Source organism: Bos javanicus, chromosome 15, assembly GCF_032452875.1.
Source record: "Bos javanicus breed banteng chromosome 15, ARS-OSU_banteng_1.0, whole genome shotgun sequence".
In the NCBI taxonomy this organism is placed as follows: Eukaryota; Metazoa; Chordata; class Mammalia; order Artiodactyla; family Bovidae; genus Bos; species Bos javanicus.
Window position 1 is genome coordinate 65,462,596 of NC_083882.1, and position 26,082 is coordinate 65,488,677.

The window sequence follows — 26,082 nt, forward strand, 5'->3', positions numbered from 1 at the left end:
GTTTCTCCTCATCTGTTTTCTGAAACATGTTTATGAATTAATGTGTTAGTCACTCAGTCATGTTGACTCTTTGCAACTTCATGGACTGTAGCCCATCAGGTTCCTCTGTCCATGGCATTTCTCAGGCAAGAATACTGGAGTGGGTTTCCATTTCCTTCTCCAGGGGATCTTCCCGATCCAAGGACTGAACCTGGGTATCCCACATCGCAGGCAAATTCTTTACCATCTGAGCCACCAGGGAAGCCCTTCTGAAACATGCTTTTTGGTTGATATACTTTCTTAATTAAATGTTGGAATATAGCAATGAAGCCATCTGGGCCTGGATTTTAAATGTGGGTACATTTTAAATTATAAAGTAATCTTATTTGATAGTTACAGGACTGTAAAGATTTTAAACTTTCTTCTTGAGATGCTTTTGGTAGCTTTAGATTTGTTTAAAATTTATTGTTACAGTTGGTTATTATATGAACTTGTTATATTTTTAATGTCTGTAGGAGTTGCAGTGATATCCATCTTGCATTCTTGATATTGATAATCTATACTTTTTCTCTTTTGCCTTGATCAGTACAGATTTGCCAAATTTATTAATCTTTTCAAAAGACTCAGATTTTGGTTTCATGATGTTCTCTATTGTTTGTCATTTTTCTATTTCGTTGATTTTTGTCTTATTGTTGTTATTTCCTTCCTTCTTGCTATTTTGGGTTTAATTTACTCTTATTCTCTAGCTTCTTAATTTGAAAACTTAGACAAATAGCAGGTCTTTCTCCTTTTTATGTAAGCATTTAATAATGTAAATTTCATTTTAGTGAAAGTGAAAGTGTTAGTCACTCAGTCAAGTCTAACTCTTTGGAACCCTATGGACTGTAGCCCACCAGGCTCCTCTGTCCATGGAATTTTCCAGGCAAGAATACTGGAGTGGGTTGCCATTCTCTTCTCCAGGGTTATCTTCCCCACCCAGGGATTAAATCCAGGTATCCTGCACTGCAGGCAGATTCTTTATCTTCTGAGACACCAAAATTTCATTTTAAGCATTACTTTCATTCTATCTTACAGGTCTTAATATATTTTGTTGTCATTTTTACTCAGTTAAACATTTTCCAATTTCCTTTATGATAGCTTATTTGACCCATCAATTATTTAAAATATATTTTAAAATTTCCAAATGCTTTATTTCCAAACTTGGAATTATCCATATATTTTTATTATGATTTTCAATTTAACTCCATTTTGTTCAAAAACAACCTCTGTATAATTTCAATGCTTTAAAATAAATGAAGCAGATTTCTGACCAGGAATGTGGTCTAGTGAATATTTCATGAATATTTTTTAAAAAAGTATATTTTGCTGTTGTTCTATAAATCCCAGTTAGTTCAGGTTAGTTTGATAGCATTATTTAGGTCTTCTAGGAAATCAGTCCTGAATATTCACTGGAAAGACTGATGCTAAAGCTGAAATTCCAATACTTTGGCCACCTGATATGAAGAACAACTGACTCATTGGAAAAGACCCTGATTCTGGGAAAGATTGAAGGCAGAAAGAGAAGGGGACGGCAGAGGATAAGATGGTTGGATGGCATCACCGACTTGATGGACATGAGTTTGAGTGATCTCTGGGAGTTGGTGATGGACAAGTAAGCCTGACTTGCTACAGTCCATGGAGTGGCAAAGAGACACGACTGAGTGACTGAACTGAACTGAACTCTGATGATTTCCAGCTTTCCTGCTAGGTCAGCTGGTAAAAAATCCACCTGCAATGCAGGAGACCCCAGTTCAATTTCTGGGTTGGGAAAATCCACTGGAGAAGGGATAGGCTACCCATTCCAGTATTCTTGGTCTTCCCTCATGGCTCAGCTGGTAAAGAATCTGCCTGCAGTTCTGGAGACCTGGGTTGCATCTCTGGGTTGGGAAGATCCCCTGGAGAAGGGAACAGCTACACACTCCAGTATTCTGGCCTGGAGAATTCCATGGACCGTATAGTCCATGGGGTTGCAAGGACTCGGACACAAATGGGCGGCTTTCATTTTCTGATGATCTAATCAATTTTATAAAATAATTCCTATTTGTGCCTGGTAATATTCCTTTTCATACTGTTCATGGGGTTCTCAAGGCAAGAATATTGAAGTTTGCCATTCCCTTTTCCAGTGGACCACTTTTTATCAGAACTCTCTGCCATGACCCGTCCAACTTCCGTGGCCCAAGCCATACACAGCATAGCTCATAGTTTCATTAGGCTAGACAAGGCTGTGGTCCATATGATCGGTTTGGTTAGTTTTCCGTGATTGTGGTTTTCATTCTGTCTGCCCTCTGATAGATAGGGATAAGAGGGTTATGGAAGCTTCCTGATCACTATCATCTTGCATATTGGTTTACTTTAGTGGTCAAAACCAGGTGTATTGTGAACTGCGGTTTTGTTCACTAATGAAGATGGGTGATTTCCATCCAATTCTTTCTCTTCAGTTATTACTGGTTCTTTTAAATTATCTTTTTTTTAATTTGCATAAACAGCACTTTTGTCTTTTATAACTTCAGGTTCCTTTTCTAACTTAGAATGCTGAGACTTTGCAAACAGCTTTTGAGAAACATCAAGAGCCTCTTGTTGCAAGCATGCAACTTAATCGCAACTGTCTTCTTCTAGTACTGCTACAGATGAATCAGAATCAGGTTTTGAGGTGGTGGCCTTCTAGATCTTCTTTTTCTGTTAGAGGACTTCCTTCATTGACTCTTCTTTTTCATAAAGCTGCTCAGAGTTACTGCATTTTTGGCAACTTTGCAGGTATTTCAGCCCTACTATCAGTAACCTGAGGAACTTCAATTAATGGTGGTCTCAGGGGTATTGTCTGTTTGAATGGAGGACTCAGGACCTCTTCAAGAAACTCATTAAAGTTGTCTTCATTGACAAATAACCCTTCCTCCAAACAATCTTTGTTTAAGCACTCATCTCACATGCCAGCAAAGTAATGCTCAAAATTCTCCAAGCCAGGCTTCAACAGTATGTGACTTATGAACTTCCAGATGTTCAAGCTGGATTTAGAAAAAGCAGAGGAACCAGAGATCAAATTGTCAACATCCGTTGGATCATCAAAAATGCAAGAGAGTTCTAGAAAAACTGCTGCTGCTGCTGCTGCTAAGTCACTTCAGTTGTGTCCGACTCTGTGTGACCCCATAGATGGCAGCCCACCAGACTCTCTTGTCCCTGGGATTCTCCAGGCAAATGACTGGAGTGGGTTGCCATTTCCTTCTCCAATGCATGAAAGTGAAAAGTGAAAGTGAAGTTGCTCAGTCATGTCAGACTCTACTTTTGCTTTATTGACACCAAAGCCTTTGACTGTGTGGATCACAGCAAACTGGAAAATTTTTAAAGAGATAGGAATACCAGCCACCTGACCTGCCTCCTGAGAAATCTGTATGCAGGTCAAGAAGCAACAGTTAGAACTGGACATGGAACAACAGACAGGTTCCAAATCAGGAAAGGAGTACATCAAGGCTGTATATTGTCACCCTGCTTATTTAACTTATATATATAATACAACATGAGAAATGCTGGACTGTATGAAGCACAAGCTGGAATCAAGATTGCTGGGAGAAATATCAATAATCTCAGATATGGAGGTGACACCACACTTACGGCAGAAAACGAAGAACTAAAGAGCCTCTTGATGAAAGTCAAAGAGGAGAGTGAAAAAGTTGGCTTAAAGCTCAACATTCAGAAAACTAAGATCATGGCATCTGGTCCCATCACTTCATGGCAAATAGATGGAGGAAACAACGAAAATGGTGAGAGACTTAATTTTTGAGGCTCCAAAATCACTGCAGATGGTGACTGCAGCCATGAAATTAAAAGACGCTTGCTCCTTGGAAGAAAAGCTATGACCAACCTAGACAGCATACTAAAAAACAGAGACATTACTTTGCCAACAAAGGTCCATGTGGTCAAAACTATGGTTTTTCCAGTAGTCATGTATGGATGTGGGAGTTGGACTGTAAAGAAAGCTGAGCACCAAAGAATTGATGCTTTTGAACTGTGGTGTTGGAGAAGACTCTTGAGAGTCCCTTGGACTGCAAGGAGATCCAACCAGTCGATCCTAAAGAAAATCAGTCCTGAATATTCATTGGAAGGACTGATGCTGAAGCTGAAACTCCAATACTTTGATCATCTGATGCGAAGAATCAATTCATTGGAAAAGACCCTGATGCTGGGAAAGATTGAAGGGGGGAGGAGAAGGGGACAACAGAGGATGAGATGGTTGGATGGGATCACTTACATGATGGACGTGAGTTTGAGTAGCCTCTGGGAGTTGGTGATGGACAGGGAAGCCTAGTGTGCTGAAGTCCATGGGGTTACAAAGAGTTGGACATGACTGAGCCACTGAACTGACTGAATATTCCTTATTGCAAATTCTGTTTTGTTTGATAAAAATATAGCCATTCCAGATATCTTTTGCTTGGTACTTCATGATGTACCACTTTCTGGCATTTTACTTTTAATTTACCTATGTCTTTTTATCTAAATTATGTTTCTTTAGACATAGTTTAGTTATGTCTTACATTCTTATATATTTTGAAAGACTCTGATTTTAAGTCAAGTGATTAGACCAGTTACACTTAGTATCATTATCAATTTGATGCATTTAAATCTCTTATCCTGTGATTTGTATTTATGCCCTGTGTCTTTGTTCCTCTTTTTCTCTTTCCCTTATCTTGCCTTATTTTGGGTTAAATGATTTTTTTTTAGGATTCAATTTTATCACTAATACTGTCTTATTGGAGAAGGAAAGGGCAACCCACTCCAGTGTTCTTGCTTGGAGAATCCCAGGAATGGGGGAGCCTGGTGGGCTGCCGTCTATGGGATCACACAGAGTTGGACACGACTGAAGCGACTTAGCAGCAAATACTGTTTTACTTCTTGGGCTTTAGTTTTAGTTTTCATTTCTCTTCATTCTTTAAAGTAGAGCCAACTTTTCTTCTAGTTTCAATGTCCTTCCACTTGATAAACTTCCTGTATCAATTTTTATAGTGTAGATAGATATCATGGCAATAACAGCTTTGGTTTGCATATAGGTGATATTGAAATTCATAAAACTGAATGAGATCATCTGAGGTGTTAATGTAAATATAGAAGATATTTTAAGATACACTGGTCATGGTTTTACCAGTGTCTCCAACCTTGAAGTGTTGGAAACTGCCTTCCTCTTTGTTACCACTGTTAGTACCAAGACCATAGTCACTTTCTATGGTACTGACCCTTAGTTGCAAGTAAGAGGGGTTCCTGATGCAGGCCCTACCCTTTGGAAGACTTTACTCTGGCCCTTGTCTGGCTAGGGCACCTGGTCCATGAAACCAAAGAAAGGCACTCACCTGAAGCCTATATCCTTCCTTCAAGACCATGCTTCTAGACCCAGTAATTCCCTGTTCAAGAGGTCTTGAACTTGCTTCTGGGATTGCTCAGCCTTCTTCCCTAGTAAGGACTGTTCCTGAGGATAAACTCTGCCCCTGGGAGAGTTAGTCAATGGGCACCACTTTGTGAGAAGTATGGTGCAGCTTGAATGCGTGGGCTAGGATATTTACATTTATGTGTATGCAAGACACTCCTGGTGTAGGATGCAGTTAGGGGAGGAGGGTAACTGGAAAACAGTAGGGACTGCTTTTTCTTGAGCACCATGTTGCAAAGCGCTGGAGAATTCCACACTTGCACCTAGTCTGCTACGTTGTTCTCAGGGTTTATTTGTCAAGGTAGGAGGATGGAACATGTTTCAATTAACTGTGTATGATTATAATTTAAAAATTTAAAGTATTAAAAAATATGGTGTGTTGGTCTTCATTTTAAATTTTGCTTTGATTTTACCTAAGTGTACACCCACCCAAGATACCTTGCCCTCCAACCCAGCATGGTTGGGGCAGATAGCACTTGGAATCTATTCCTTATGGAAGGAGCAGGGAAAAGTTAACCATTTCACACTAACTCCTTGCCTGCAGAGCTGAATAGTTGGTGTTATTCAACATGACCAAATCAAGTTACATAGTTCGGGGTTTTTTTTATTTCATGCCAGATCAGTGCGTTCATAGTGCTAAGGAAGCTTGAAAAGGTCTTGGTCTTGGCTACCTGTCCAAAACGCTGTGAACTTGTGGTTTGGCATGGTTGGTTTTTCAAAAAAACTCTTCTCTTGGTAAACCAGTTTGAAGTTCTTTTCTGACGTTATTGCGGTTTCTGGTCTGGCACAATCTGGTTATAACCTTGCCACAAAAGTAAACTGTGGCCAAATTGAGATTTTACCAAGCACAAATCCATCAAGCTGAATAAAACATATTGCTTGCCCTCACGTAGTTTGCATACATAGATAACTGAATTATAAGATAAACACCATAATTGGAGATACCAAGTGGGAACAAGGAGCAGTAAAATCATTTCCAGACCAAGGGAGGCCTCAGGAACAAAACCTTTGGGAAAGAAGTAGGATCCTGATATGTTGACAGATAGAGGTGGAGGGGAATAAATGAGTGATAAGGACAGATGAGGCAGAGGGAACAAGTTGAGCCCAGATATTACTGTGGAGCTGTTCAGGGAACAAGGATTGGTCCTTTGCTGCTGTTGCAGAGCCAGTGAGAGGTAGCAGTGGAAATATTCACCAGGTGCTTTCTTGTTTCAGAGCCTTCCCATCTGGGATGCTCTTCCCACATGCGCATCACATTTCATTATCTTGTAGGGCTCTTATCTCTCCTTCTAACATTTATCACAATGTAATTAAGTATCATGTAATTACTTGTTAATATTTTCTCCCCTTTGCTACATTTTCCACAAAGACTGAGATCATGAAGATATTCCCACTTTTGGGCATGGAGTCTTGCCTATAATAGGCACTCAAAAAGTACTTGTATAATGAATAAATGTATGAATGAATGAGTTAATAGAGAATCGATGCACTCATTAATAATGCATTAATTGAATAATAAGGCTGGAAGAGTGGGTTGCAGTTAGATCATGGAGGTACCCGAATGACATGCTGATGAGCTTGGACTTCATTTGCTAAATAAAGATATTTATTTCTTTATTCACACTCAAATAAATATCCATTCAAGTGTTTATTTTGTGTCCAGCATTGTGTTAAATACTGAATGTAAAATGATCATTAAAACACTCTGCCAGGATCTTGCAGAACAGTAGGAGGAAGCAGATAAGCAAACCACCATAATAAAAAATGTGGGAGATCTTTATTAGACATATATTCCAAGTATTTGAGAACACAGACAATGGGCTCATTTATTCTGCTTTTGGAGGGGAGGGGGAAAGAGAGAGAGACAGTGAATATTACCCAGAAGAGATGACATCTCAGTGAGAAATTTAAGGATAAGTGAGGGTTCTCCATCTGAGAAGGAGATGGGAATATGTTATGGAGATTTCTATTTCCAGAAATATAGAGGACTGGGTAGTATAAAATCCTTCTGACCAAAAAAAAAAAAAAAAAAGAAAGAAAAAGAAAGGAGGGGAAAAATGAGAAATGCTAGATAAAAGTTAAAGTAAAAAATTTAAAGCAATCTAGCAGATTTTTTCAAGAAAAGAATCCCTCAGAGGCTAAATCCAAAGTTGCAATACAGTCCCAGAGAGTTAAGCACTAAATCTGGCGGCTTCTCCAACAACTTATAACCTAAAGTGTTTTGTTTGTTCTTGACAACTATCCTTGTAACACATGAGGAGGAAGTCAGAATAGAGATTGCTATATAAAATCAGGACCCCAAGAGGGCCTCTCCCTCAAAGAAACAATATCTAGGAAAACAAGATCTACCCAGTAAGCAGGTTGGCAAGGAGCAAGGTATGTTTCAGCTATGACTCTGAGTAAAGAGAAAAACTGCTTCCTCCAAGAGTTTCTATTCATAAGTCATCATATGAACTTGGATTCAAATTCATACTACCTGTGTGTTTACAAAAACACTTCAAACCAAATATCAAAAGTAGTTCCTGAGTTCATTCTCTCAAGTAACTGGCAGGAGAAAATGCTAGTCTTCTGTGGTGGATTGCCATTTAAACCCAAACACAAAGAACAGCCATAGGTAATGTTTTAATATCGTGTAAATAAAACTTCCTATATACATGAGAGAACAAGCCACAATAAATGAGAAACAGACCCATACTTGGCTCATACTGAATAAAAATTAAATATTAAAAACATGATGAATGGTAAAGACAAACTTATTTGCGAAGCAGAAATAGAGTCACAGATAAAGAGAACAAGCTTACGGATACTAAGAGGGGAAGGGGGGTGGGATAAATTAGGAATTGGGATTGACTTACACACACTACTATATATAAAATAGATAACTAATGAAACCTACTCTTTAGCACAGTGAACTCTACTCAGTGCTGTGCAGTGACCTAAAAGGGAAGGAAATCTAAATCAGAGTGGATATATATGTATGTATAACTGATTCACTTGGCTGTACAGCAGAAACTAATACAACATTGTAAAGCAACTATAAAAATTAATTAAAATATTTTAAAACGTGATGAATGAATATGATGAGCAGGCAGATTTGGATAATAATAAAATAGAACTTCTAGAAATTAAGAAAATAGCAATGAGTCAAAATCTTTATAGAATTAAAGACAGATCTAAAGAAATTATCTTAACACATTATTAACTGAGGGATTTTTTTCAGAAATGATTGCCTTTGGTTGGCAATTTACTATGTAGGTGAATATTGAAATGTCTCTGGTCAACAAAGTTTGGGTAACAAAGGACATATTAATACATCTCTGGTCACTAAGTTGTAAACAGCCTGTGGAGATCAAGATGTGGAAAATATGAAAAAAGTATAGAGACACAAAAGGATGAAAGGGGAAACTGGGTTAGTGATACATTGGCAAAAGCTAACATATCTAACAGTAGTTGCTGTACCAGAGAATAGAAAGATTTGTAGAAAGCAATATTAAGAAGATATTGAGAATTAAAATTTTTCCATATTTTAAGAAATAAACCAATTAGATTCAGAGACTTCAATTTCAATAAATTACAAGCAGAATAGATATAAAGAAATTAATAGCTAAAATTGCTGTCAGTTCAGTTCAGTCACTCAGTCGTGTCCAACTCTTTGCGACCCCATGAATCGCAGCACGCCAGGCCTCCCTGTCCATCACCAACTCTCGGAGTTCACCCAAATTCATGTTCATCGAGTCAGTGATGCCATCCAGACATCTCATCCTCTGTCGTCCCCTTCTCCTCCTGCCCCCAATCCCTCCCAGCATCAGAGTCTTTTCCAATGAGTCAACTCTTTGCATGAGGTGGCCAAAGTATTGGAGCTTCAGCTTTAGTATCAGTCCTTCCAAAGAAATCCCAGGGCTGATCTCCTTCAGAATGGACTGGTTGGATCTCCTTGCAGTCCAAGGGACTCTCAAGAGTCTTCTCCAACACCACAGTTCAAAAGCATTAATTCTTTGGCGCTCAGCCTTCTTCACAGTCCAACTCTCACATCCATACATGACCACTGGAAAAACCATAGCCTTGACTAGACAGACCTTTGTTGAGAAAATAATGTCTCTGCTTTTCAATATGCTAGCTAGGTTGCTCATAACTTTCCTTCCAAGGAGTAAGTGTCTTTTAATTTCATGGCTGCAATCACCATCTACAGTGATTTTGGAGCCCCCAAAAATAAAGTCTGACACTGTTTCCACTGTTTCCCCATCTATTTGCCATGAAGTGATGGGACCAGATGCCATGATCTTTGTTTTCTGAATGTTGAGCTTTAAGCCAACTTTTTCACTCTCCTCTTTCACTTTCATCAAGAGGCTTTTTAGTTCCTCTTCACTTTCTGCCTTAAGGGTGGTGTCATCTGCATATCTTAGATTATTGATACTTCTCCCAGCAATCTTGATTCCAGCTTGTGCTTCTTCCAGTCCAGCATTTCTCATGATGTACTCTGCATATAAGTTAAATAAGCAGGCTGTAGTAAACTTCAAAGAATCCAGGAGTTAGAAAAGACAACAGGGATTTAAAAAAAAATAAGGAAGAAGACCTTAAAAAAAGTTAGAAATAACTTTTTTCAAACTGAGATGCAGCAAAAACTATGATGATGATAAGACAAAGTTGAAATTGTAGACAGAATGGACCAAAATTATAAATACCAAAGAATACAGATCAACAAAATCATTTATGAAGAAATTACAGATCATAACTGCTCTGTGACCATTAATGATAACAAATCAGGAGTTAAAATTTTACCCCCCCCAAAAAAAAATTTTTTTTGATACAGATGGTTTTACAAGAAATTCTATCAAACATATTCAAGGAACCCATCATTTTAGTTCTTATGTAAATGGTGACCCACTCCAGTACTCTTGCCTGGAAAATCCCATGGGCGGAGGAGCCTGGTAGGCTGAAGTCCATGGGGTCGCTAAGAGTCAGACACGACTGAGCGATTTCACTTTCACTCTTCACTTTCATGTATTGGAGAAGGAAATGGCAACCCACTCCAGTGTTCTTGCCTGGAGAATCCCAGGGATGGAGAAGCCTGGTGGGCTGCCGTCTACGGGGTCACACAGAGTCAGACACGACTGAAGCGACTTAGCAGCAAACTCTTTTAGAGGGTAGGCTAAGACGTAATACCCATCAATTGATTTTATGAAGCTGGTATAACAATTAATACCAAAACCAGGTACATACAGTATGAGAAAGAGAAGTACAACTAATTTCACTCAGTGTGGAGGCAGTATTTTAGTAAATCACATGAATAAGAATGACATGACTCTATACCATGAATGCAAAGCTGATTTAACGTTAGGAAAACAATATAACTCACCACATTAAAAGATTAAAAAAAAAACATATCTTTAATAGATACTGAACAAGAATAGGTAAAATTTAACACATAGTCATGTAAAAATATCTTATTAAATTTAGTCCACAAGCAAATTCCTTATCCTAAAAAAAGTTTATCAAATTAAATCTACAACCTAGATCCTATATAATGGTAAAATCAAGAGCAAGACAAGACAGCCCATCATCACCACTTCTAATGAACCTTCTGCTGGAGGTCCTTACAAGATGGTAGGTCAGGAAAAGCAAATTTAAAAAATATATAAGTATTGAAAGACAGAAACACAAATATTACTACTAGTCAATGATATGATTGTCTGGGCTTCCCTGGTGACTCAGCAGTAAAGAACCTGTCTGCCAAGAAGGAGATGTGGGAGACACAGGTTCAATCTCTGGATTTTGAAGATCTCCTGGAGAAGGAAATGGCAACCCACTACAGTATTTTTGCCTGGGAAACTTGTGGACAGAGGAGCCTGTTGGGCTACAGTCTATGGAGTTGAAAAAGAGTTGGACACAATTTAGTGATGGAACAACAACAACAAAATCTGACTCCCAGAAGACCCAAAAACATTTACTAATAAGTTACTAAAATTAATGAGAACACTAAAAAGCGTTGCTGTTTTTAAGTATTTAAAAAATTTTAAGATAATATATAAATAATACTATATAATTTCAGAGTAGCAGAGAATGTCTTAAATAAGACACAAAAAGCAAAACCCTTTAAAATATATTAATTTAATATATTAAAAGTAAAATATGTTCACTGAAGGGCATAATAGAGTGAAATGCCAGCCACAAAAATGAGAAAAAAATATATGTTATACATATAATCCACAAAGAATTGGTAGCCAGATTATCTCATATATAAAGAGCTTGCACAAACCAAGAAAATAGATGACCCAACAGTAAAATTGGAAACTATGCATAGGGGTTTTACTGAAGAGGCAACACGATGGCCAAAATCCATGAAAAGTCGCTCAATCTTATCAGTCTTCAGGAAAATACAGATGAAAACCACACTGAGACATCATTTTACTCTACTAGGCTGGGGAAAATAAAACTTTCACAAAGCTAACTTTTGAGTAGAAAGTAGAGCAAGCAATTTTTCTCTCTTTTTTTTTCACAGTCTCTCAGGGTAGCTATCTCAGTTGATACCACTTTACCTAGTAAAGATGAAAATGCCCTTCACTAGAGGAAACACAAATGCTGCTTCTAGATGTATAACATGGAGAAAGTCTTGCTCCTCGGTTCAGTTCAGTTGCTCAGTCGTGTCTGACTCTGCGACCCCATGAACTGCAGCACGCCAGGCCTCCCTGTCCATCACCGACTCCTGGAGTTCACCCAAACCCATATCCATTGAGTCAGTGATGCCATCCAACCATCTCATCCTCTGTAGTCCCCTTCTCCTCTGGCCCTCAAGCTTTCCCAGCATCAGGGTCTTTTCCAATGAGTCAGCTCTTTGCATGAGGTGGCCAAAATATTGGAGTTTCAGCTTCAACATCAGTCTTTCCAATGAACACCCAGGACTGATTTCCTTTAGGATGGACTGGTTGGATCTCCTTGCAGTCCAAGGGACTCTCAAGAGTCTTCCAACACCACAGTTCAAAAGCATCAACTCTTCGGTGCTCAGCTTTCTTTATAGTCCAACTCTCACATCCATACATGACTACTGGAAAAACCATAGCCTTGACTAGATGGGCCTTTGTTGGCAAAGTAATGTCTCTGCTTTTGAATATGTTATTTAGGTTGGTCATAACTTTCCTTCCAAGGAGTAAGCATCTTTTAATTTCATGGCTGCAATCACCATCTGCAGTGATTTTGGAGCCCAGAAAAATAAAGTCAGCCACTTTTTCCACTGTTTCCCCATCTATTTGCCATGAAGTGATGGGACTGGATGCCATGATCTTGCTCATGGGCCCCACTAAAACATGGATAGAAGTATTTATAAGTAAAAGTGGCTTCTAATGGTTTAGCTTTCATAGAAATTTGAGAACAGATAGTTTTTTTAAAAAGGAAAAAGATACCAACTGATAGCTTTTGTGTACTGATGACAATGCCTCTTACATGGGCTTTAAGGACTGGCAGACTGGGCTTGAATCCTGGCCCTCCTGTTTGCCGAGTGCTCGGGTCCGACTCTTTGTGACCCCGTGGACTGCAGCCTGCCAGGCTCTTCTGTCCATGGGATTCTCCAGGCAAGGATACTGGAGTGGGTTTCCATTTTCTTCTTCAGGGGATCTTTCTGACCCAGGGATCAAACATGCCTCGCTTACACCTCCTGCATCAGCAGGTGAGTTCTTTAACATGAGTGCTACTTGGTAAGCTGTTTTGACCTTGGGCAAGCTGTTTATACTCTGGAAGCCTTGGTCTGTGCCTCTATAGACTGAGGATATGAGACCTATTTTAAAGATTGTGGTGAGAATTAGATATACTACAGACAAAACACCCAGCACATAAGAATGCTCCATGGATGTCAACTACTATTATTATTCCTCCATTGAACAGATTGGACATGACGTACTAAAAGGGAAAGGAGAAGAAAGGAGACAGCTACTTACAGAATACTCCCAATGTCTCAGTCATTCTCTAAGAGGAGGACAGATAAAATCTTTAGGACTAGGAAAATTGAACTTAGAAAAGAGATTCTCTCCAGGTAAAATGTGAAGTGTAGCCATGAGGATGTGGCGGAAAAGCACAGACTTAGGGACTCAGGACCTGCATCTGAATCCTGTCTCCACCACGTATTGGATCTGTCATTTAAGCTTCTAGATCTTAGTTTATTCTACTAAAAGGAAATAATAAAAAGAAATTCTAAAAAGGAAATAATTCTAGAAAGGAAATATTAATAATAATGTACCAGACTCCTGTGAGGATTTGGAGAGAAAATATGCACAAAGGCTCCAATCTAAAGGGTTATACAGAAGTCTTTTGCTTTGTTTTAAATTTTATTTTTAATTGTAGGACAATTGATTTACAATGTTGTATTGGTTTCTGCTGTACAACAACGAGAATCAACTGTAAGTATATAAATATGTCCCCTCTCCTTGAACCTCCTTCCCACCCCTCACCTCCATATACAAAAGTCTTAATAGAATTAGCAATACATGTTTCTATTTTTCATCCTTCTCTTTATAGGATTCTCCTCTCTGAACCTTTTGGGCACCAAGCATTCTTGCTGTTCTATTGTTGCTGCTTCCTTGAGCTCTTCTTCCCATTCATTAAAAGTTACAGACCCCAAGTCCCATCTGTCAGGGTCATGGTGGAAAACTGGCTCATCTGATGAACCAATTTTATTTATCTATCAATAGATAGGGACTTCCTAGGTGGCGCTAGTGATAAAGAACTCGCTTGCCAATGCAAGAAACATAAGAGACGCAGGTTCGATCCCTGGGTTGGGAAGGTCCCCTGGAGGAGGGCATGGCAACTCACTCCAGTATTCTTGCCTAGAGAATCCCATGGACAGAGAACCCTGGCAGGCTACAGTCAACAAGGTCTCAAAGAGTTGGACTCGACTAAACATGAACGCATCAGTAGATAAACATGGATTCTCCCACTTCTCCTCCATCTTGTTCTTAAAGATGAACATTTTAAAGATGAACCTTCAAGAGGGAAAATCCTTTAATGAAAACACCGATAAGTGCTCAAAATTTTAGGTGCTCATGGCAGACAGTTGGGTGAGATTCAATGGATCAAATAAAACTTCACATAATACCCCTGAGGCATCTTCTTCTTCATTCATCATGTCAAACTTAAAGACGTCTCAATCTCCAAGTAAAGGTTGATAAAGCTTCTGGAGTAAATAGGTACAGTTTCAGACGCTGATATTAAAGATCAGTGACAAAGATGGTATCCTATGAGCGTTTTATGCTGCATGAAGAACTTTTGTATCTGCTGTCCCATTTGGTCTTGATATCAGTCCTCAGAGAAGGGAAGTAAGATGGGGCTTTTGACCCCATTTTGTAGATGAAGAAGGTGAAGTGCAGAAGTTTAAGGAAATAACTTGCACCAGATCCTATATGTCTTTAGTGGCTGAGTTTAACCACACCTTTCTTGGGCTCCACCTCCCTGTCTGGTCTCTGGAGTACTTGGTCACACCTACCACCTGGGCCATCCAAAAAAGGACGGTGGGTGTGAGTTGCTAGGACCAGTTCCTCCTGTTAGTGTTTGGTATTCCTAATTCCTGGGAGAACTAATTTCCAGGGAGAATGGTGGTGAAAAGCCAAATCAGAAGTCTAGAAAACTCATTGCAGACTGCTGGTCCTCATACATCCTAATACATACCAACATGGTACCACAATCTGGTTACTCTGGATGCAGAAAGACCAATTTTCCATCACAGGCTGAGAGCAAGTGGTGAGGGCTACACTTGTATCCCTTCCATCTTCCCATCCCATAGCCTTCTCAAAGTTTTTCCCATGGAGTGCAATAGGTAGTTGCACCTTCCACTAGCAACTTTTGAAATAATAATTAGCCAGTCCTCCTAATGACTTAATAATCATGCCTTGCATGTCAAAGAACCTGGTGTTTTCAGGTCCCTTTCATAGTCATTAATTAATTCTTCACCCAGCTGCCTGGAGCTGTAGGTCACCTCAATCACCTCCAGGGTGTGGCTTAGTCACCAAGACAGGCCATGGATCTGCCGAAGGTCACCCAGCAGTGTCTGCAGCTCAGTCACCCCACCAGCCAGTGGAAATCAAGTTTATGAAGTCAGCCCTGCTCTCGTACCTTCCTCCCCAGGGCCCAATGCTCTCCTACTGTCTAGTTCCCCTTTCCAGTTATCCTGGTAAAGCCTTCCATTCAAACTTCTGTGTCCTGATGCCTTGAGGGCCATGAAGCTGTCCAATGCAATAATTTACATGAATGCATTACTGGTTAATAAGCCTTATATTATTCCCCCACAGGTATGTGCATCTTATTTTATTTATTTACTGAGGCCTGTGGGGCATGTGGGGATCTTAGTTCCCCTCCCAGGGATTGAACCTGTGCTTTCTGCATTGGGAGTGTGAAGTCTTAACCACGGGACTGCCAGGGAAGTCCCAGTATGTGCATTTTAACAGATATATTCTGCTACTCCGAAGCTTTCATCCACAGGGATGAAGTTCTAAGGGTAGAAATCCAGGCATCTGTCAGCATCAGTAGACAAACCACCCTAGCAATGGAGCTCTCTGGGCAGAAGTTCCTCACACAGTCCCACAGGCCATGTAAACATGAATTTCATCCTGGTGCGGCCTCACGCCCCGTGTCTTGCTTGGACTTGGTCTTGGGTCTCAGTGGAGCAACACACTTGGATGCAAGTGCAACACATTAATTAAGAGCTGGAGACTGGGTCGCCCTTAACCTTAATTAATTCCACCTGAATCTATATCCCTCAGCCAGCCAAGCTTTGTGCCAAGCCAACCTCTACCTGGTATGATCTGGACCAGCCCAGCGTGAGGTGCCACATTTTGGGAGACTCAGACACATGATGTACAGTGGCTCAGTGTGTGCATTTGTGTGTGTGTCTCTGTGTGTGCTCATGCACACATGCACGTGCATCTGTGTGTGAGGCAGGGCAGCAAGGGTGACACCTGCCCAAGTCTTTCTAGCCAGGAGGTCTGTGGGAACCCAACAAATGAAATCTAATGAACTGCGGATGGATGACAATGATAGTTGAATTTCATTTAAATCTGTTCTCAACTTTGTGTTCTAACGAGAAGCTTAGGAGGTGCAAGGCCTCAATTGTTAATTCCACAGCATTTACAAGGGGTTGAGGGGGAACTGAGTTGTTGCTGGAAGATCTATTATTTGCGCTGAAGTTATTAATATCAAAAAGGAATTGACCAAAGCTAGAAGTCAAGAGAACCAGGCAAAAGTGGAGGTGACTACAGTTTGGAAAAGCCATCTTGAATAGTTGTGATTTTCTTGCAGATCCTTCTCTGAATGGAAGGTTTGGAGCAATTAATCTGGGTGGAAAAAATTGGTTATGAATTAGTGTGGCTGATGAAAGAAGATTCTGAAGCAAACTGTCTTATCCTAGACTAAAAAAATCTCCTGTGGAATATTTGCTCTCTCTTCTTTTTCATCTTTTAGGGAAGCACTGACTTTGGGTTGTGGATCAAATAAATTTGGGTTTTTATAAATTTACTCCTTCCAACTTATATAGGTTGATTACATGACAATTCTCCAAGCCTCTGTTTTTTATGTAATAATTTGGCAGAGTTTCTGTAATGATTAAGCAAGACAATAATAGTTATGATTCTTGTTTATGATATGATCATTGTTAATATGTATTGACTATGTTTATATTTGTAGTACTAGTTTACAAATACCCTTGAGTTACAGAGCAGGAAACTAGGGTTCAGGAGGTGACATACAGGTGCTTAATAAATATTCATGTTCTCAAGATAACATATGCAAAGTCATTCTATTTTGGTAAAATTGAAAAGTATTTGTGTGGAAATAAAATGGAAAGGATATTGTAAAATATTGTGATTTATCTAGGAGGTAAGTTAGTACATAAATTTTTTCTTGTTTAGTAACCTGTATCTTCTAAGATGATTATTTATTACCTTGTTAGGATGAAAACAGAGAAGGCAATGGTACCCCACTCCAGTACTCTTGCCTGGAAAATCCCATGGATGGAGGAGCCTGGAAGGCTGCAGTCCATGGGGTCGCTAAGAGTCAGGCATGACTGAGCGACTGCACTTTCACTTTTCACTTTCACACATTGGAGAAGGAAATGGCAACCCACTCCAGTGTTCTTGCCTGGAGAATCCCAGGGACGGGGAAGCCTGGGGGGCTGCCGTCTATGGGGTCGCACAGAGTCGGACACGACTGAAGCAACTTAGCACTAGCACTAGGATGAAAAAAGTCATCCTTCACCAAGGGGCAGAGGGTGTGGGTGGCAAGGATTAAAGGCTTTGCTCTCACCTGCCGCCTGCATCATCTGGGGCAGTTTGGGCTCAAAACCCTGTTCTGTTCATTTAGCAAACCACCACCACCACCACCACATATGAGCTATAGCCTTGCAGAAAAAATTCAGAATTTGGCACTCACTGTTAATTCTGCTACATGTGTTTTCCCTCTTTCACTTGCTTTTTAGCTTAGAATTACAAAGTGTATTAAAATCAATAATTCTGCAAAGTACATTTGCTCTCTTTACGTACACATACATACATACACAAAGCCTATTTATTCTTTCCCCAATTCTCTGCAGGTGGGTTCTGAACATTTGACCAGAGTTCAATTATTTGTGACATCTCTGTCTGTATTTAGGGCCCAGAATTTTTAGACTGAGAAAAGATCTGGACACATCAAGCTCACTGCCTTGGATCATAGAAGAATGAATTGGTAAAAGTATCTGGGCATTGAAGAGGTGCCTGAGACCCCTTTGAGGATATGGGAACATGATTTTGTTTGAGGTTTGGTCTTGGTACCATCTTTTTGTCCATCGTGGTTAACCATAGTATCAGGGCAAGTTCAGAACATACAAAGAGAGTTTTTGTAGAAGCAGGCTCTCTCCTTAAGGTACAGTAAGCACATCTGATGAGTGGGAAAGTCATCCATGCAACCCATGGGGTTGGCTTGAGAGGTAGGAGAGGAGGCTGGGAAGAATTCTCCTGCAGCCCACCTGTCTGGTTCCTTCAGACTCTGCCCTTCAGGGCAGGTGACCCAACCACAGCCAGGAAAGACATGGCTGGTAATATTAACAATGGTACCCTTCATTAAATTTTAAACACCTTAAATGTTATCATAAATAAGCCTCTGAACAACCCTATGAAATAGGCATTATTGTTCGCAGCTTCTTTTCACAGTTTAGGAGTTGAAGTTCACAGAGGTTAAGTCACTTTGCTCATTATCAAACAGCTAAGTGGTAGAGTTGACCTCAAACCCAGGTCTGTCTAATTTCACAGGCCCCATGCACTTTATCTAGCAAGTCAGCCAGTCAAGTCTGCTTCACCTTCCTGTCCTGCCTTGTGTCTCCTGAGGCATCACTCCCTTACTGCAGGGACCCATTTTTGGTTCCTTGAACACAACAGGCACAGACTCACTGTTCTATTTGTGTGTGTTTGACCCTCAGCCTGGAATCCACCACCACAAAATATATTAAGTTATAATTAAATATATATACATGTACATATGCATATATATACAATTTATATTTATGTATATATAGTTTTTAAAACTCCCTATGGGAAGCAGAAAAATAGTCCTCCAAAGACATCCATGCCCTGTTCCTTGGAACCACCGAATAAGACACCTTGCAAGGCAAAAGGGACTCTGTAGATACAGTTACAATGAAAGACTTTGAGATGTGGTGATTGTCCTGAGTTATCTGGGTCATCTCCATGTGATCACCGTGTCTTTAAAAATGAAGAGTGAGTGTAAGGGATAGTTAGGGAGTTTAGGTTGGACATGTACACACTGCTCTTTTTAAAATGGATGACCAACAAGGACCTACTGTAGAACACAAAGAACACTCCTCAATATTATGTAACAACCTAAATGGGAAAAGAATCTGAAAAAGAATAGGTGTATGTAGAGGTATCACCAGGGGTCTATTCAGGTGGCTTGGCGGGTAAAGAATCTACCTGTAATGCAGGAGATGTAGGAGACACTGGTTTGATCTCTGGATCGGGATGATCCCCTGGAGGAGGGCCGGCAACCCACTCCAGTATTCTTGCCTGGAGAATCCCACTGAAGGAGGAGCCTGGCAGGCTACAGTTCATGGCATCACACAGAGTTAGACATGATTGAAGCAACTGAGCATGCACACACACAGGTATAACTGAATCACTCTGCTGTACGTCTGAAATGATCATAACATTGTTAATCAACTATCCTGCAAGATAAAACAAAAAGTTTTTTAAAAATGTAGAAGAGAAAATCAGGAAAGTGGGATGTAGAGACGCAAAACAAGAAGGACTACACCCACCACTTTGCTGGCTTTGAAGATGGAGGAAGGGGCCTATGAGCCAAAGAATGTAGAAGCCTCCAGAAACTGCAAAGAGTCCTCAGCTGACAGCCAACAAAAGATGGTACGGCAGTCCTACAGCCCCAAGGAACTAAATTCTGTCAGCCAACTGAATAAGCAGGAAATGAACTCAAGATCGTCCAGAAAGGAATGCATCCTGCCAACCCCTTGGTTTCAGTTTAGTGAGACCTGTGTTAGAAGTCTGACCTACAGAACTGCAAACTAACACATTTGTGCTATTTTAAGCTGCTGAATGTGTTGTTATAGCAGCCATGGAAAACTAATGCACTTTCCTAAGGTGTTGTGATTTTGTTAGAGCATGTTTGCACCATACCTACTGTAATTGCTTGAGCATGTGTATTTTCTCTCACTAATCTTTTATTAAATTGGCAGTCTTATCCATTTTTATGTTTTTCTCCAGAGCCTCAAAGAGCACCTGAATGCTATTGCATTGCATTATCTTCTGTACTACCTGAGTGACCACATGTGCCAAGCACCACCCCAAGTTTAGAGACGAGAAGTTGTCAGCAGGTGAATCAGTGGGGTACTCCACAGATACCCTGGATGCTACCTCCTTCCAGACACATGGGAAGATTGCATCTTTCTGCCTCCTTAAAGTTCAGAGTGGCCAAGCAGTCTGAGCAAACACTTTGTCCCTCTCTGTTTTCCCTTCATGTGCTACCTGGTAATGTTCAAGATGGCAGTGGTCTGGCAGCTTGCACCCCTTAGAGATTTTGATGTTTAGAGCCAGCCAAGCCCACAATGGACATGCCACAGAAGCAAAAAAATAACCTTGCTGTTTCAGCATCTGAGATTTTGAAGTGGTTACCACTGCATGATTTAGCATCCTAATGGGTAAAATCAGTTTCTGCCTTTCAGATTGTTACTATTTGTTGGGGGGGGGAATAAATATTTGCACAAATCACTGTTATACTATATTACATAGTACGAACAAATGCTATTATACCATTCACTCATGATGGGATTAACTGTATATATTAGTAGTTCAGTGTGTGTTCTTTCAGACTTACACATACATTCTCTCACAAAACACTTGCAAGCAAGTCTGCAAAAAGAAATGCCTATTTTTAAGAGAGTAAGATCATGCTCTACATATTATTTTGTCATTTGACTCTTTGGCATTTTGAGAAAGGGCACTTCTTAGTTCCCTTTCATGACAATTTAGAAGGTAGGCATTGTCCCTTTTTAATAGATTAAGAAACTGAGCCTGAGAGATTAAGCCAAGTTTTCCAGGTCACACAGGTGGAACCGAAACTGGAAGCCAAGTCTCTCTGGCTCCAAAATCATTGAATAGCATCATATATTCACTAAAGCAGGGCACACAAACACCTTATATGTATGAGACAGCACATGCTGAGTCACACCAGTGCCATGATTGCACGTGTTCCAAGTATTTTGAGTGAAGAGTTTGTTCTGAGGCCCAGGGCAATGGAGGAAAGGCTTCACAGAGATGGTGGGACTGGAGCCCGACCTTGGAGGAAGGGCAGGACTTAACTAGATGAAGGGGAAGGCATTCACTCATCCACTCATGGTGCATTCACTTACCCAACAACTCTTTATTATCTCCTCAGTGTCAGGCAATCTAGGTGGCAGACACAGTGGGGACACAGCCTGAGATGTGGGAATGATGAACAAAAGACAGCTTGGGCTTGAAGACTGAGGTGGAGACACATGGGTGATAAGGCAGAACAGGTGGATAAGGAAACAGCCAGAGGAGATCTTGGTGCCCTCCTCCGCCGCTGCCCGAGAATGACCTCAAGCACTGGAAGAATGTTTAATATGACCACAGGCATTTAGGAACACAACTCCTACTCCAAGATTGCTGAGAGACAATGGAGCAGAGAACGGAGCGAGGCGGAAGATTAGAAGTTACGATTTTCCCTAAACCTGATTTCACTAGCCCAGAACTTCAGTTTCTCTCATCCACGATGCTCTGGTCCATTGCTGGGCACTCCGTGGGACCCAAAGGAAGAGACGCGTAGCTCCTGACATGGCTAAAAACAATAGCGTCACCCACAAAGATGTATATGGTTGCTGCCAGAATGGGGGCTCCCAACCAAAAGCCAGAATGGTGGAAAAGCAGCCTTTTATGAGAAGTCCACAGACCTAATTCAAATCCTGGCTCTGTTCCTTCATGGGAAGGGCAGACAAATCACCGATTTCAATTTCTGCTGTTGAGAAAATAGATATAATAACATCTGGCATGCATAACGATAACAAGTGGGAAACAATGTGTACAGAAAGTTTAGCAAGGTGTCTGGTGCATAGTGGAGCAGGCAATGGCACCCCACTCCAGTACTCTTGCCTGAAAAATCCCATGGACAGAGGAGCCTGGTAGGCTGCAGTCCATGGGGTCGCTAGGAGTCGGAAACAACTGAGCGACTTCACTTTCACTTTTCACTTTCATGCATTGGAGAAGGAAATGGTGACCCACTCCAGTATTCTTGCCTGGAGAATCCCAGGGACGGGGGAGGCTGGTGGATTGCCATCTATGGGGTCGTACAGAGTCGACTGAAGCGACTTAGCAGCAGCAGCAGCAGCTGGTGCATAGTAAGTGATCTATAGCTGACAGTGATGGTCAGTGTCTTGCCCTGAGAATGAGCAGTTAATTTTGGGCAGATAGTGCCACGTTTCAAGGATGTGAGCATGGCTGTACATAAGCCATAAGCTAATTGGAGGCATGTGAAATGCAGCTCGGGACTGTGGGGTGGTTTCCAGAATCTGCCCTAAGGAAAAGCTTTGTCTACCAGATCAGCACCTCTGTATGGGCTCTTGATGGGAGACGACCTCTCTCTGACCTCCCGGCTTGATGCTTGGATGCTTCTTGCAACAGCACAAAACAAGCCCTGACTCACCAACTTACGTGGGTGGCTGGGACCCTTGCGGCCACAGCCAACAGTTAACCTCCAGGCCACCTGCAGCCAGGTGTGCTCAAGCCTGTGCTACAGAAACCATAGACTGCAGGAGTGAGGGATGCACAGAGGAAGCTGCTGGGAAATCGTGCCTCTGGGGAAAGCGTCTTTCAAGGTTTACCCTTGGCTTGATGAAGCCCTTTCTTTCTTTTTCATCCTAGATATTTAAAATACCTTTTGGTGGATGTTTTTTAATTGCAGAGCAAAACATTGTGGAAAATAGAGCTAAGCCAAAAAAAAGAAAGAAAGAAAAAAGCCCAACCAACCTTTACTCCACCAACCCAGAGATAACTGCTCTTAACTCCTGATATATTCTTTATCAATATTTTTGAAATATATATAGTTATATACACACACATATGTATTCATGTACATATACATATATAAAAATAGTATATGTCAGAAATATCTTTCTACATCAAGGGACACATTTCTCTTACATAATTTTTAATGGCTGAATGGTATTTCACGGAGTGAAGGCACTGCCCCAATTTTTAATTGGGGAAATATGTAGGCTATTTTGAACAGTATTAATTTTCTAGCAGTATTTCAGTAAATATCTTTAAGATTCTATCTTTTCTCACGTCTTTCATTATATCATAGTTTCTAACAGTGATACTTCATCTCATTTATTACTTTCTAGGGATAAATTCTGGAGTAATGTTGTTGGGTCAGAAAGGGAATATATTTTTTAAGCACAATGGCCCTTATTTCGGTTGGATCCCTTTCTTGTAGTTTTACTTAATGATAATGAAAAATACCCTGGGAAGCAAAGCAGACATAAGCATTCTATCTTAATGTTACTGAGTTCCTAGCACAGGGTTAGTGTCCCAAATAGCTACTTGAAAGCAGAATTTCCCTTCTGGCTTTATAAGCAAAATAAAAACAATTATTATCGTTGTTGTCATTGTTGCTATTGCTGTAATGCTATCTTCTGTACTGTTTTCCTGCTCTGAGGTCCCCTCCAGTTGGTCTCACGAGGGGGGAGTGGGCCGTTTCTGGGAGCTCTACTGACTTCCCTTGGAGCATAGCACAGAGGTTCTGGTACATTCTTTGTGTGAGCAGGTGAGGTAAGCTTTTCCTGAGCCTTCAGAGCCCCTCAACTCTAGACAATAGGTCTTCTATGCTGTTTGCCCGGTGACACCTGCAAGACTCCAATATTCATTGCTGTGCCCTTCTCTTGGCAGACTCATCTATTGAGTTTGGCGTCTGCTGACTAAAGTAAGGGAAGCTGACCTAGTTGAGGAGAATAGCTTGAAAGAAAAGTCTTAGTGTTGCTATATGGCCTGAGGCTTCCATGTGAACCTGTCAAAATAAATACACATGAATTAATCATCCCAAACCAAAACAAGTTCCAGCATTGAGCGCAGTACATGGAACACGGTGCAGGCACTTTTCCACAAGTGTTTGCTAGTGACAATGGGTGAAGGACAGGGTTAATTATCTCTTGCCTTGTCTTGCGACAGATGGCGTGTCATGTACGCAGAGTCAGATATTTATGTCTCCAGGAATCCTTTCACAAGAGAGGTGGAGGATCATGCCTCATATGTGGAGTTAAATACACACCTATTTTTCAACTTTTGGGCAAAGAGCAAAATACTTGGATCTAACAAGTGCCATCAAATTTACAGCAAGGAAAATGATTGATCTGCCAACTATAAATTGTGTGAGCATATAGTAAAAATATTTTCAGATATGCATGTTCTCGAAAAGTCACTTTCCAAGCTTATTTCTTTGGGAAGCTACAGGAGGATGTGTTTCACTGAAAAGGGGCAGTAAATTAAGACATAGAATCTCCAGGGATCCAGGGATCCAGTCGAGAAGGGAGTTCAGAGGATTCTTGTAGTAATAGAAGTGTTAGTTGCTTAGTGGTGTCCGATTCTTTGTGATCCCACAGACTGTAGCCCACCAGGCTTCTCTGTCCATGGGATTCTCCAGGTAAGAATATTGGAGTAGATTGCCATTTCCTTCTCCAGAGGATCTTCCTGACCCAGGGATTGAGCCCAGGTCTCTTGTGTTGCAATCAGATGCTTTACCGTTTGAGCTACAGGGAAGCCTCAGAGGATTCTTGAGATGATGATAAAACAAAGACTGAAATACTAGCAGTACAGCAGATGGAAAAAGCAGCCAATCCAGAGGGGAGCGGGACCAAGCAGACGGAAAAAGCAGCCAATCCAGAGGAGAGCAGGACCAAGGGTCTCTGTAAGGGATGCATTCCCAACAAAAGAACTCTGAACCTTTTAGATGACTTTGATTTCATTGCGAGAAATTTTAAATTCTACGTGAGAACACAAAACCACAAAGGATAATGAGTCAATAGGTAACTATAGGAAGAAATATACAAGAGAAAAAATAAATCGTGGTACATTATGTGACTCATCTGTGAACAATATTTTTATAGATATGATCAAGTAAATAGTTGATATTAGATTAAGGAAAACCTGGTGCCATTCTATGTGAATGAATAGGGGAGGGCAAGTGTGTTGTGGAGGGACATGGGAGGAGCTAAAGAAAAGTGCTGTAAAGAGCTGGATGCTTATCTTTAATCAGAGAAAGTCAAAGATAAATGTCTGAGATTGAAAAATCAAGAATCAGCAGTATAAGCATGTCATTTCAAGGTAAAGAGGTAAATTCCAAAGAAACAGCTAGAAAGGTTAAAAGTCATTGCCTTTGGGGAGAACAACTCAAGGGCAAGAAGAAGTAGAGTGGAAACTGCTGTTTTCCATTTTAAGACTGACTTTTAAAAAAACTAGGTACACAAATGATTTTCAAAAATTAAATAAATTAATATAAAAGTGCCCGAGGATGAGTAACTGAGGGAGTTAATGCAAACTTCTTTTCTTTGAAGCTTTTGACAGCTAAGCCTGTATTTTTTTTTTTTTTTTACACATAATGTTCCAACAGTTGCTTCAGGGACAGTCACAGAGGGAAAGGAAAGGCTGAGAAGGTACAGCTCTTCAACACTTTTTTTGGTTTAATGTATTGGGATTCCTTGTGAGATTTCACTTATTTTTAAAGGTCAATTATTTTAAAAACTTTTTTTTGAAGTTTGAAAGCACAGACCTAGACACACCTTTCTAGGGACTAGATTTTTTGATTGTCCAGTGGGTCCTTGTGTCAAGCCCAGGGGCTCCCTGACCAGGTGCAAGAGAAGGACCTCTCTCTCACCACTATGACCTTGAGTTTGTTGGGGTTTTTTTCCCAGTGGAAGAAAGGATTCATGATGCCCTGTTTACGTTCTTTTATTTATTTATTCCCTTCTGGGACCAAAGACCTCTGTCTGTGAGATGAATGTTTTGGGATTGAGAATGTGGTATGATTCCAAAAAGAGATAGAACTAACAGGCAGACATAAGGCCCTGAGCTTACGGTCAGCCTCGGTGTCCCACTGCCATACCT

General features: G+C 40.5%; 1 protein-coding gene across 1 annotated transcript in view; it reads left to right on the forward strand.

The window, feature by feature from the left end:
• Window positions 1-20,676, forward strand: part of EHF (ETS homologous factor) — an 87,487-nt gene extending 66,811 nt beyond the window's left edge. The window contains exon 8 of the mRNA XM_061381110.1: window positions 20,173-20,676. Coding sequence (XP_061237094.1) covers window positions 20,173-20,231 — 59 coding nt within the window. The 3' untranslated portion in view covers window positions 20,232-20,676. The remainder of the gene's footprint in view (window positions 1-20,172) is intronic.
• The last annotated feature ends 5,406 nt before the right edge of the window (window positions 20,677-26,082 follow it).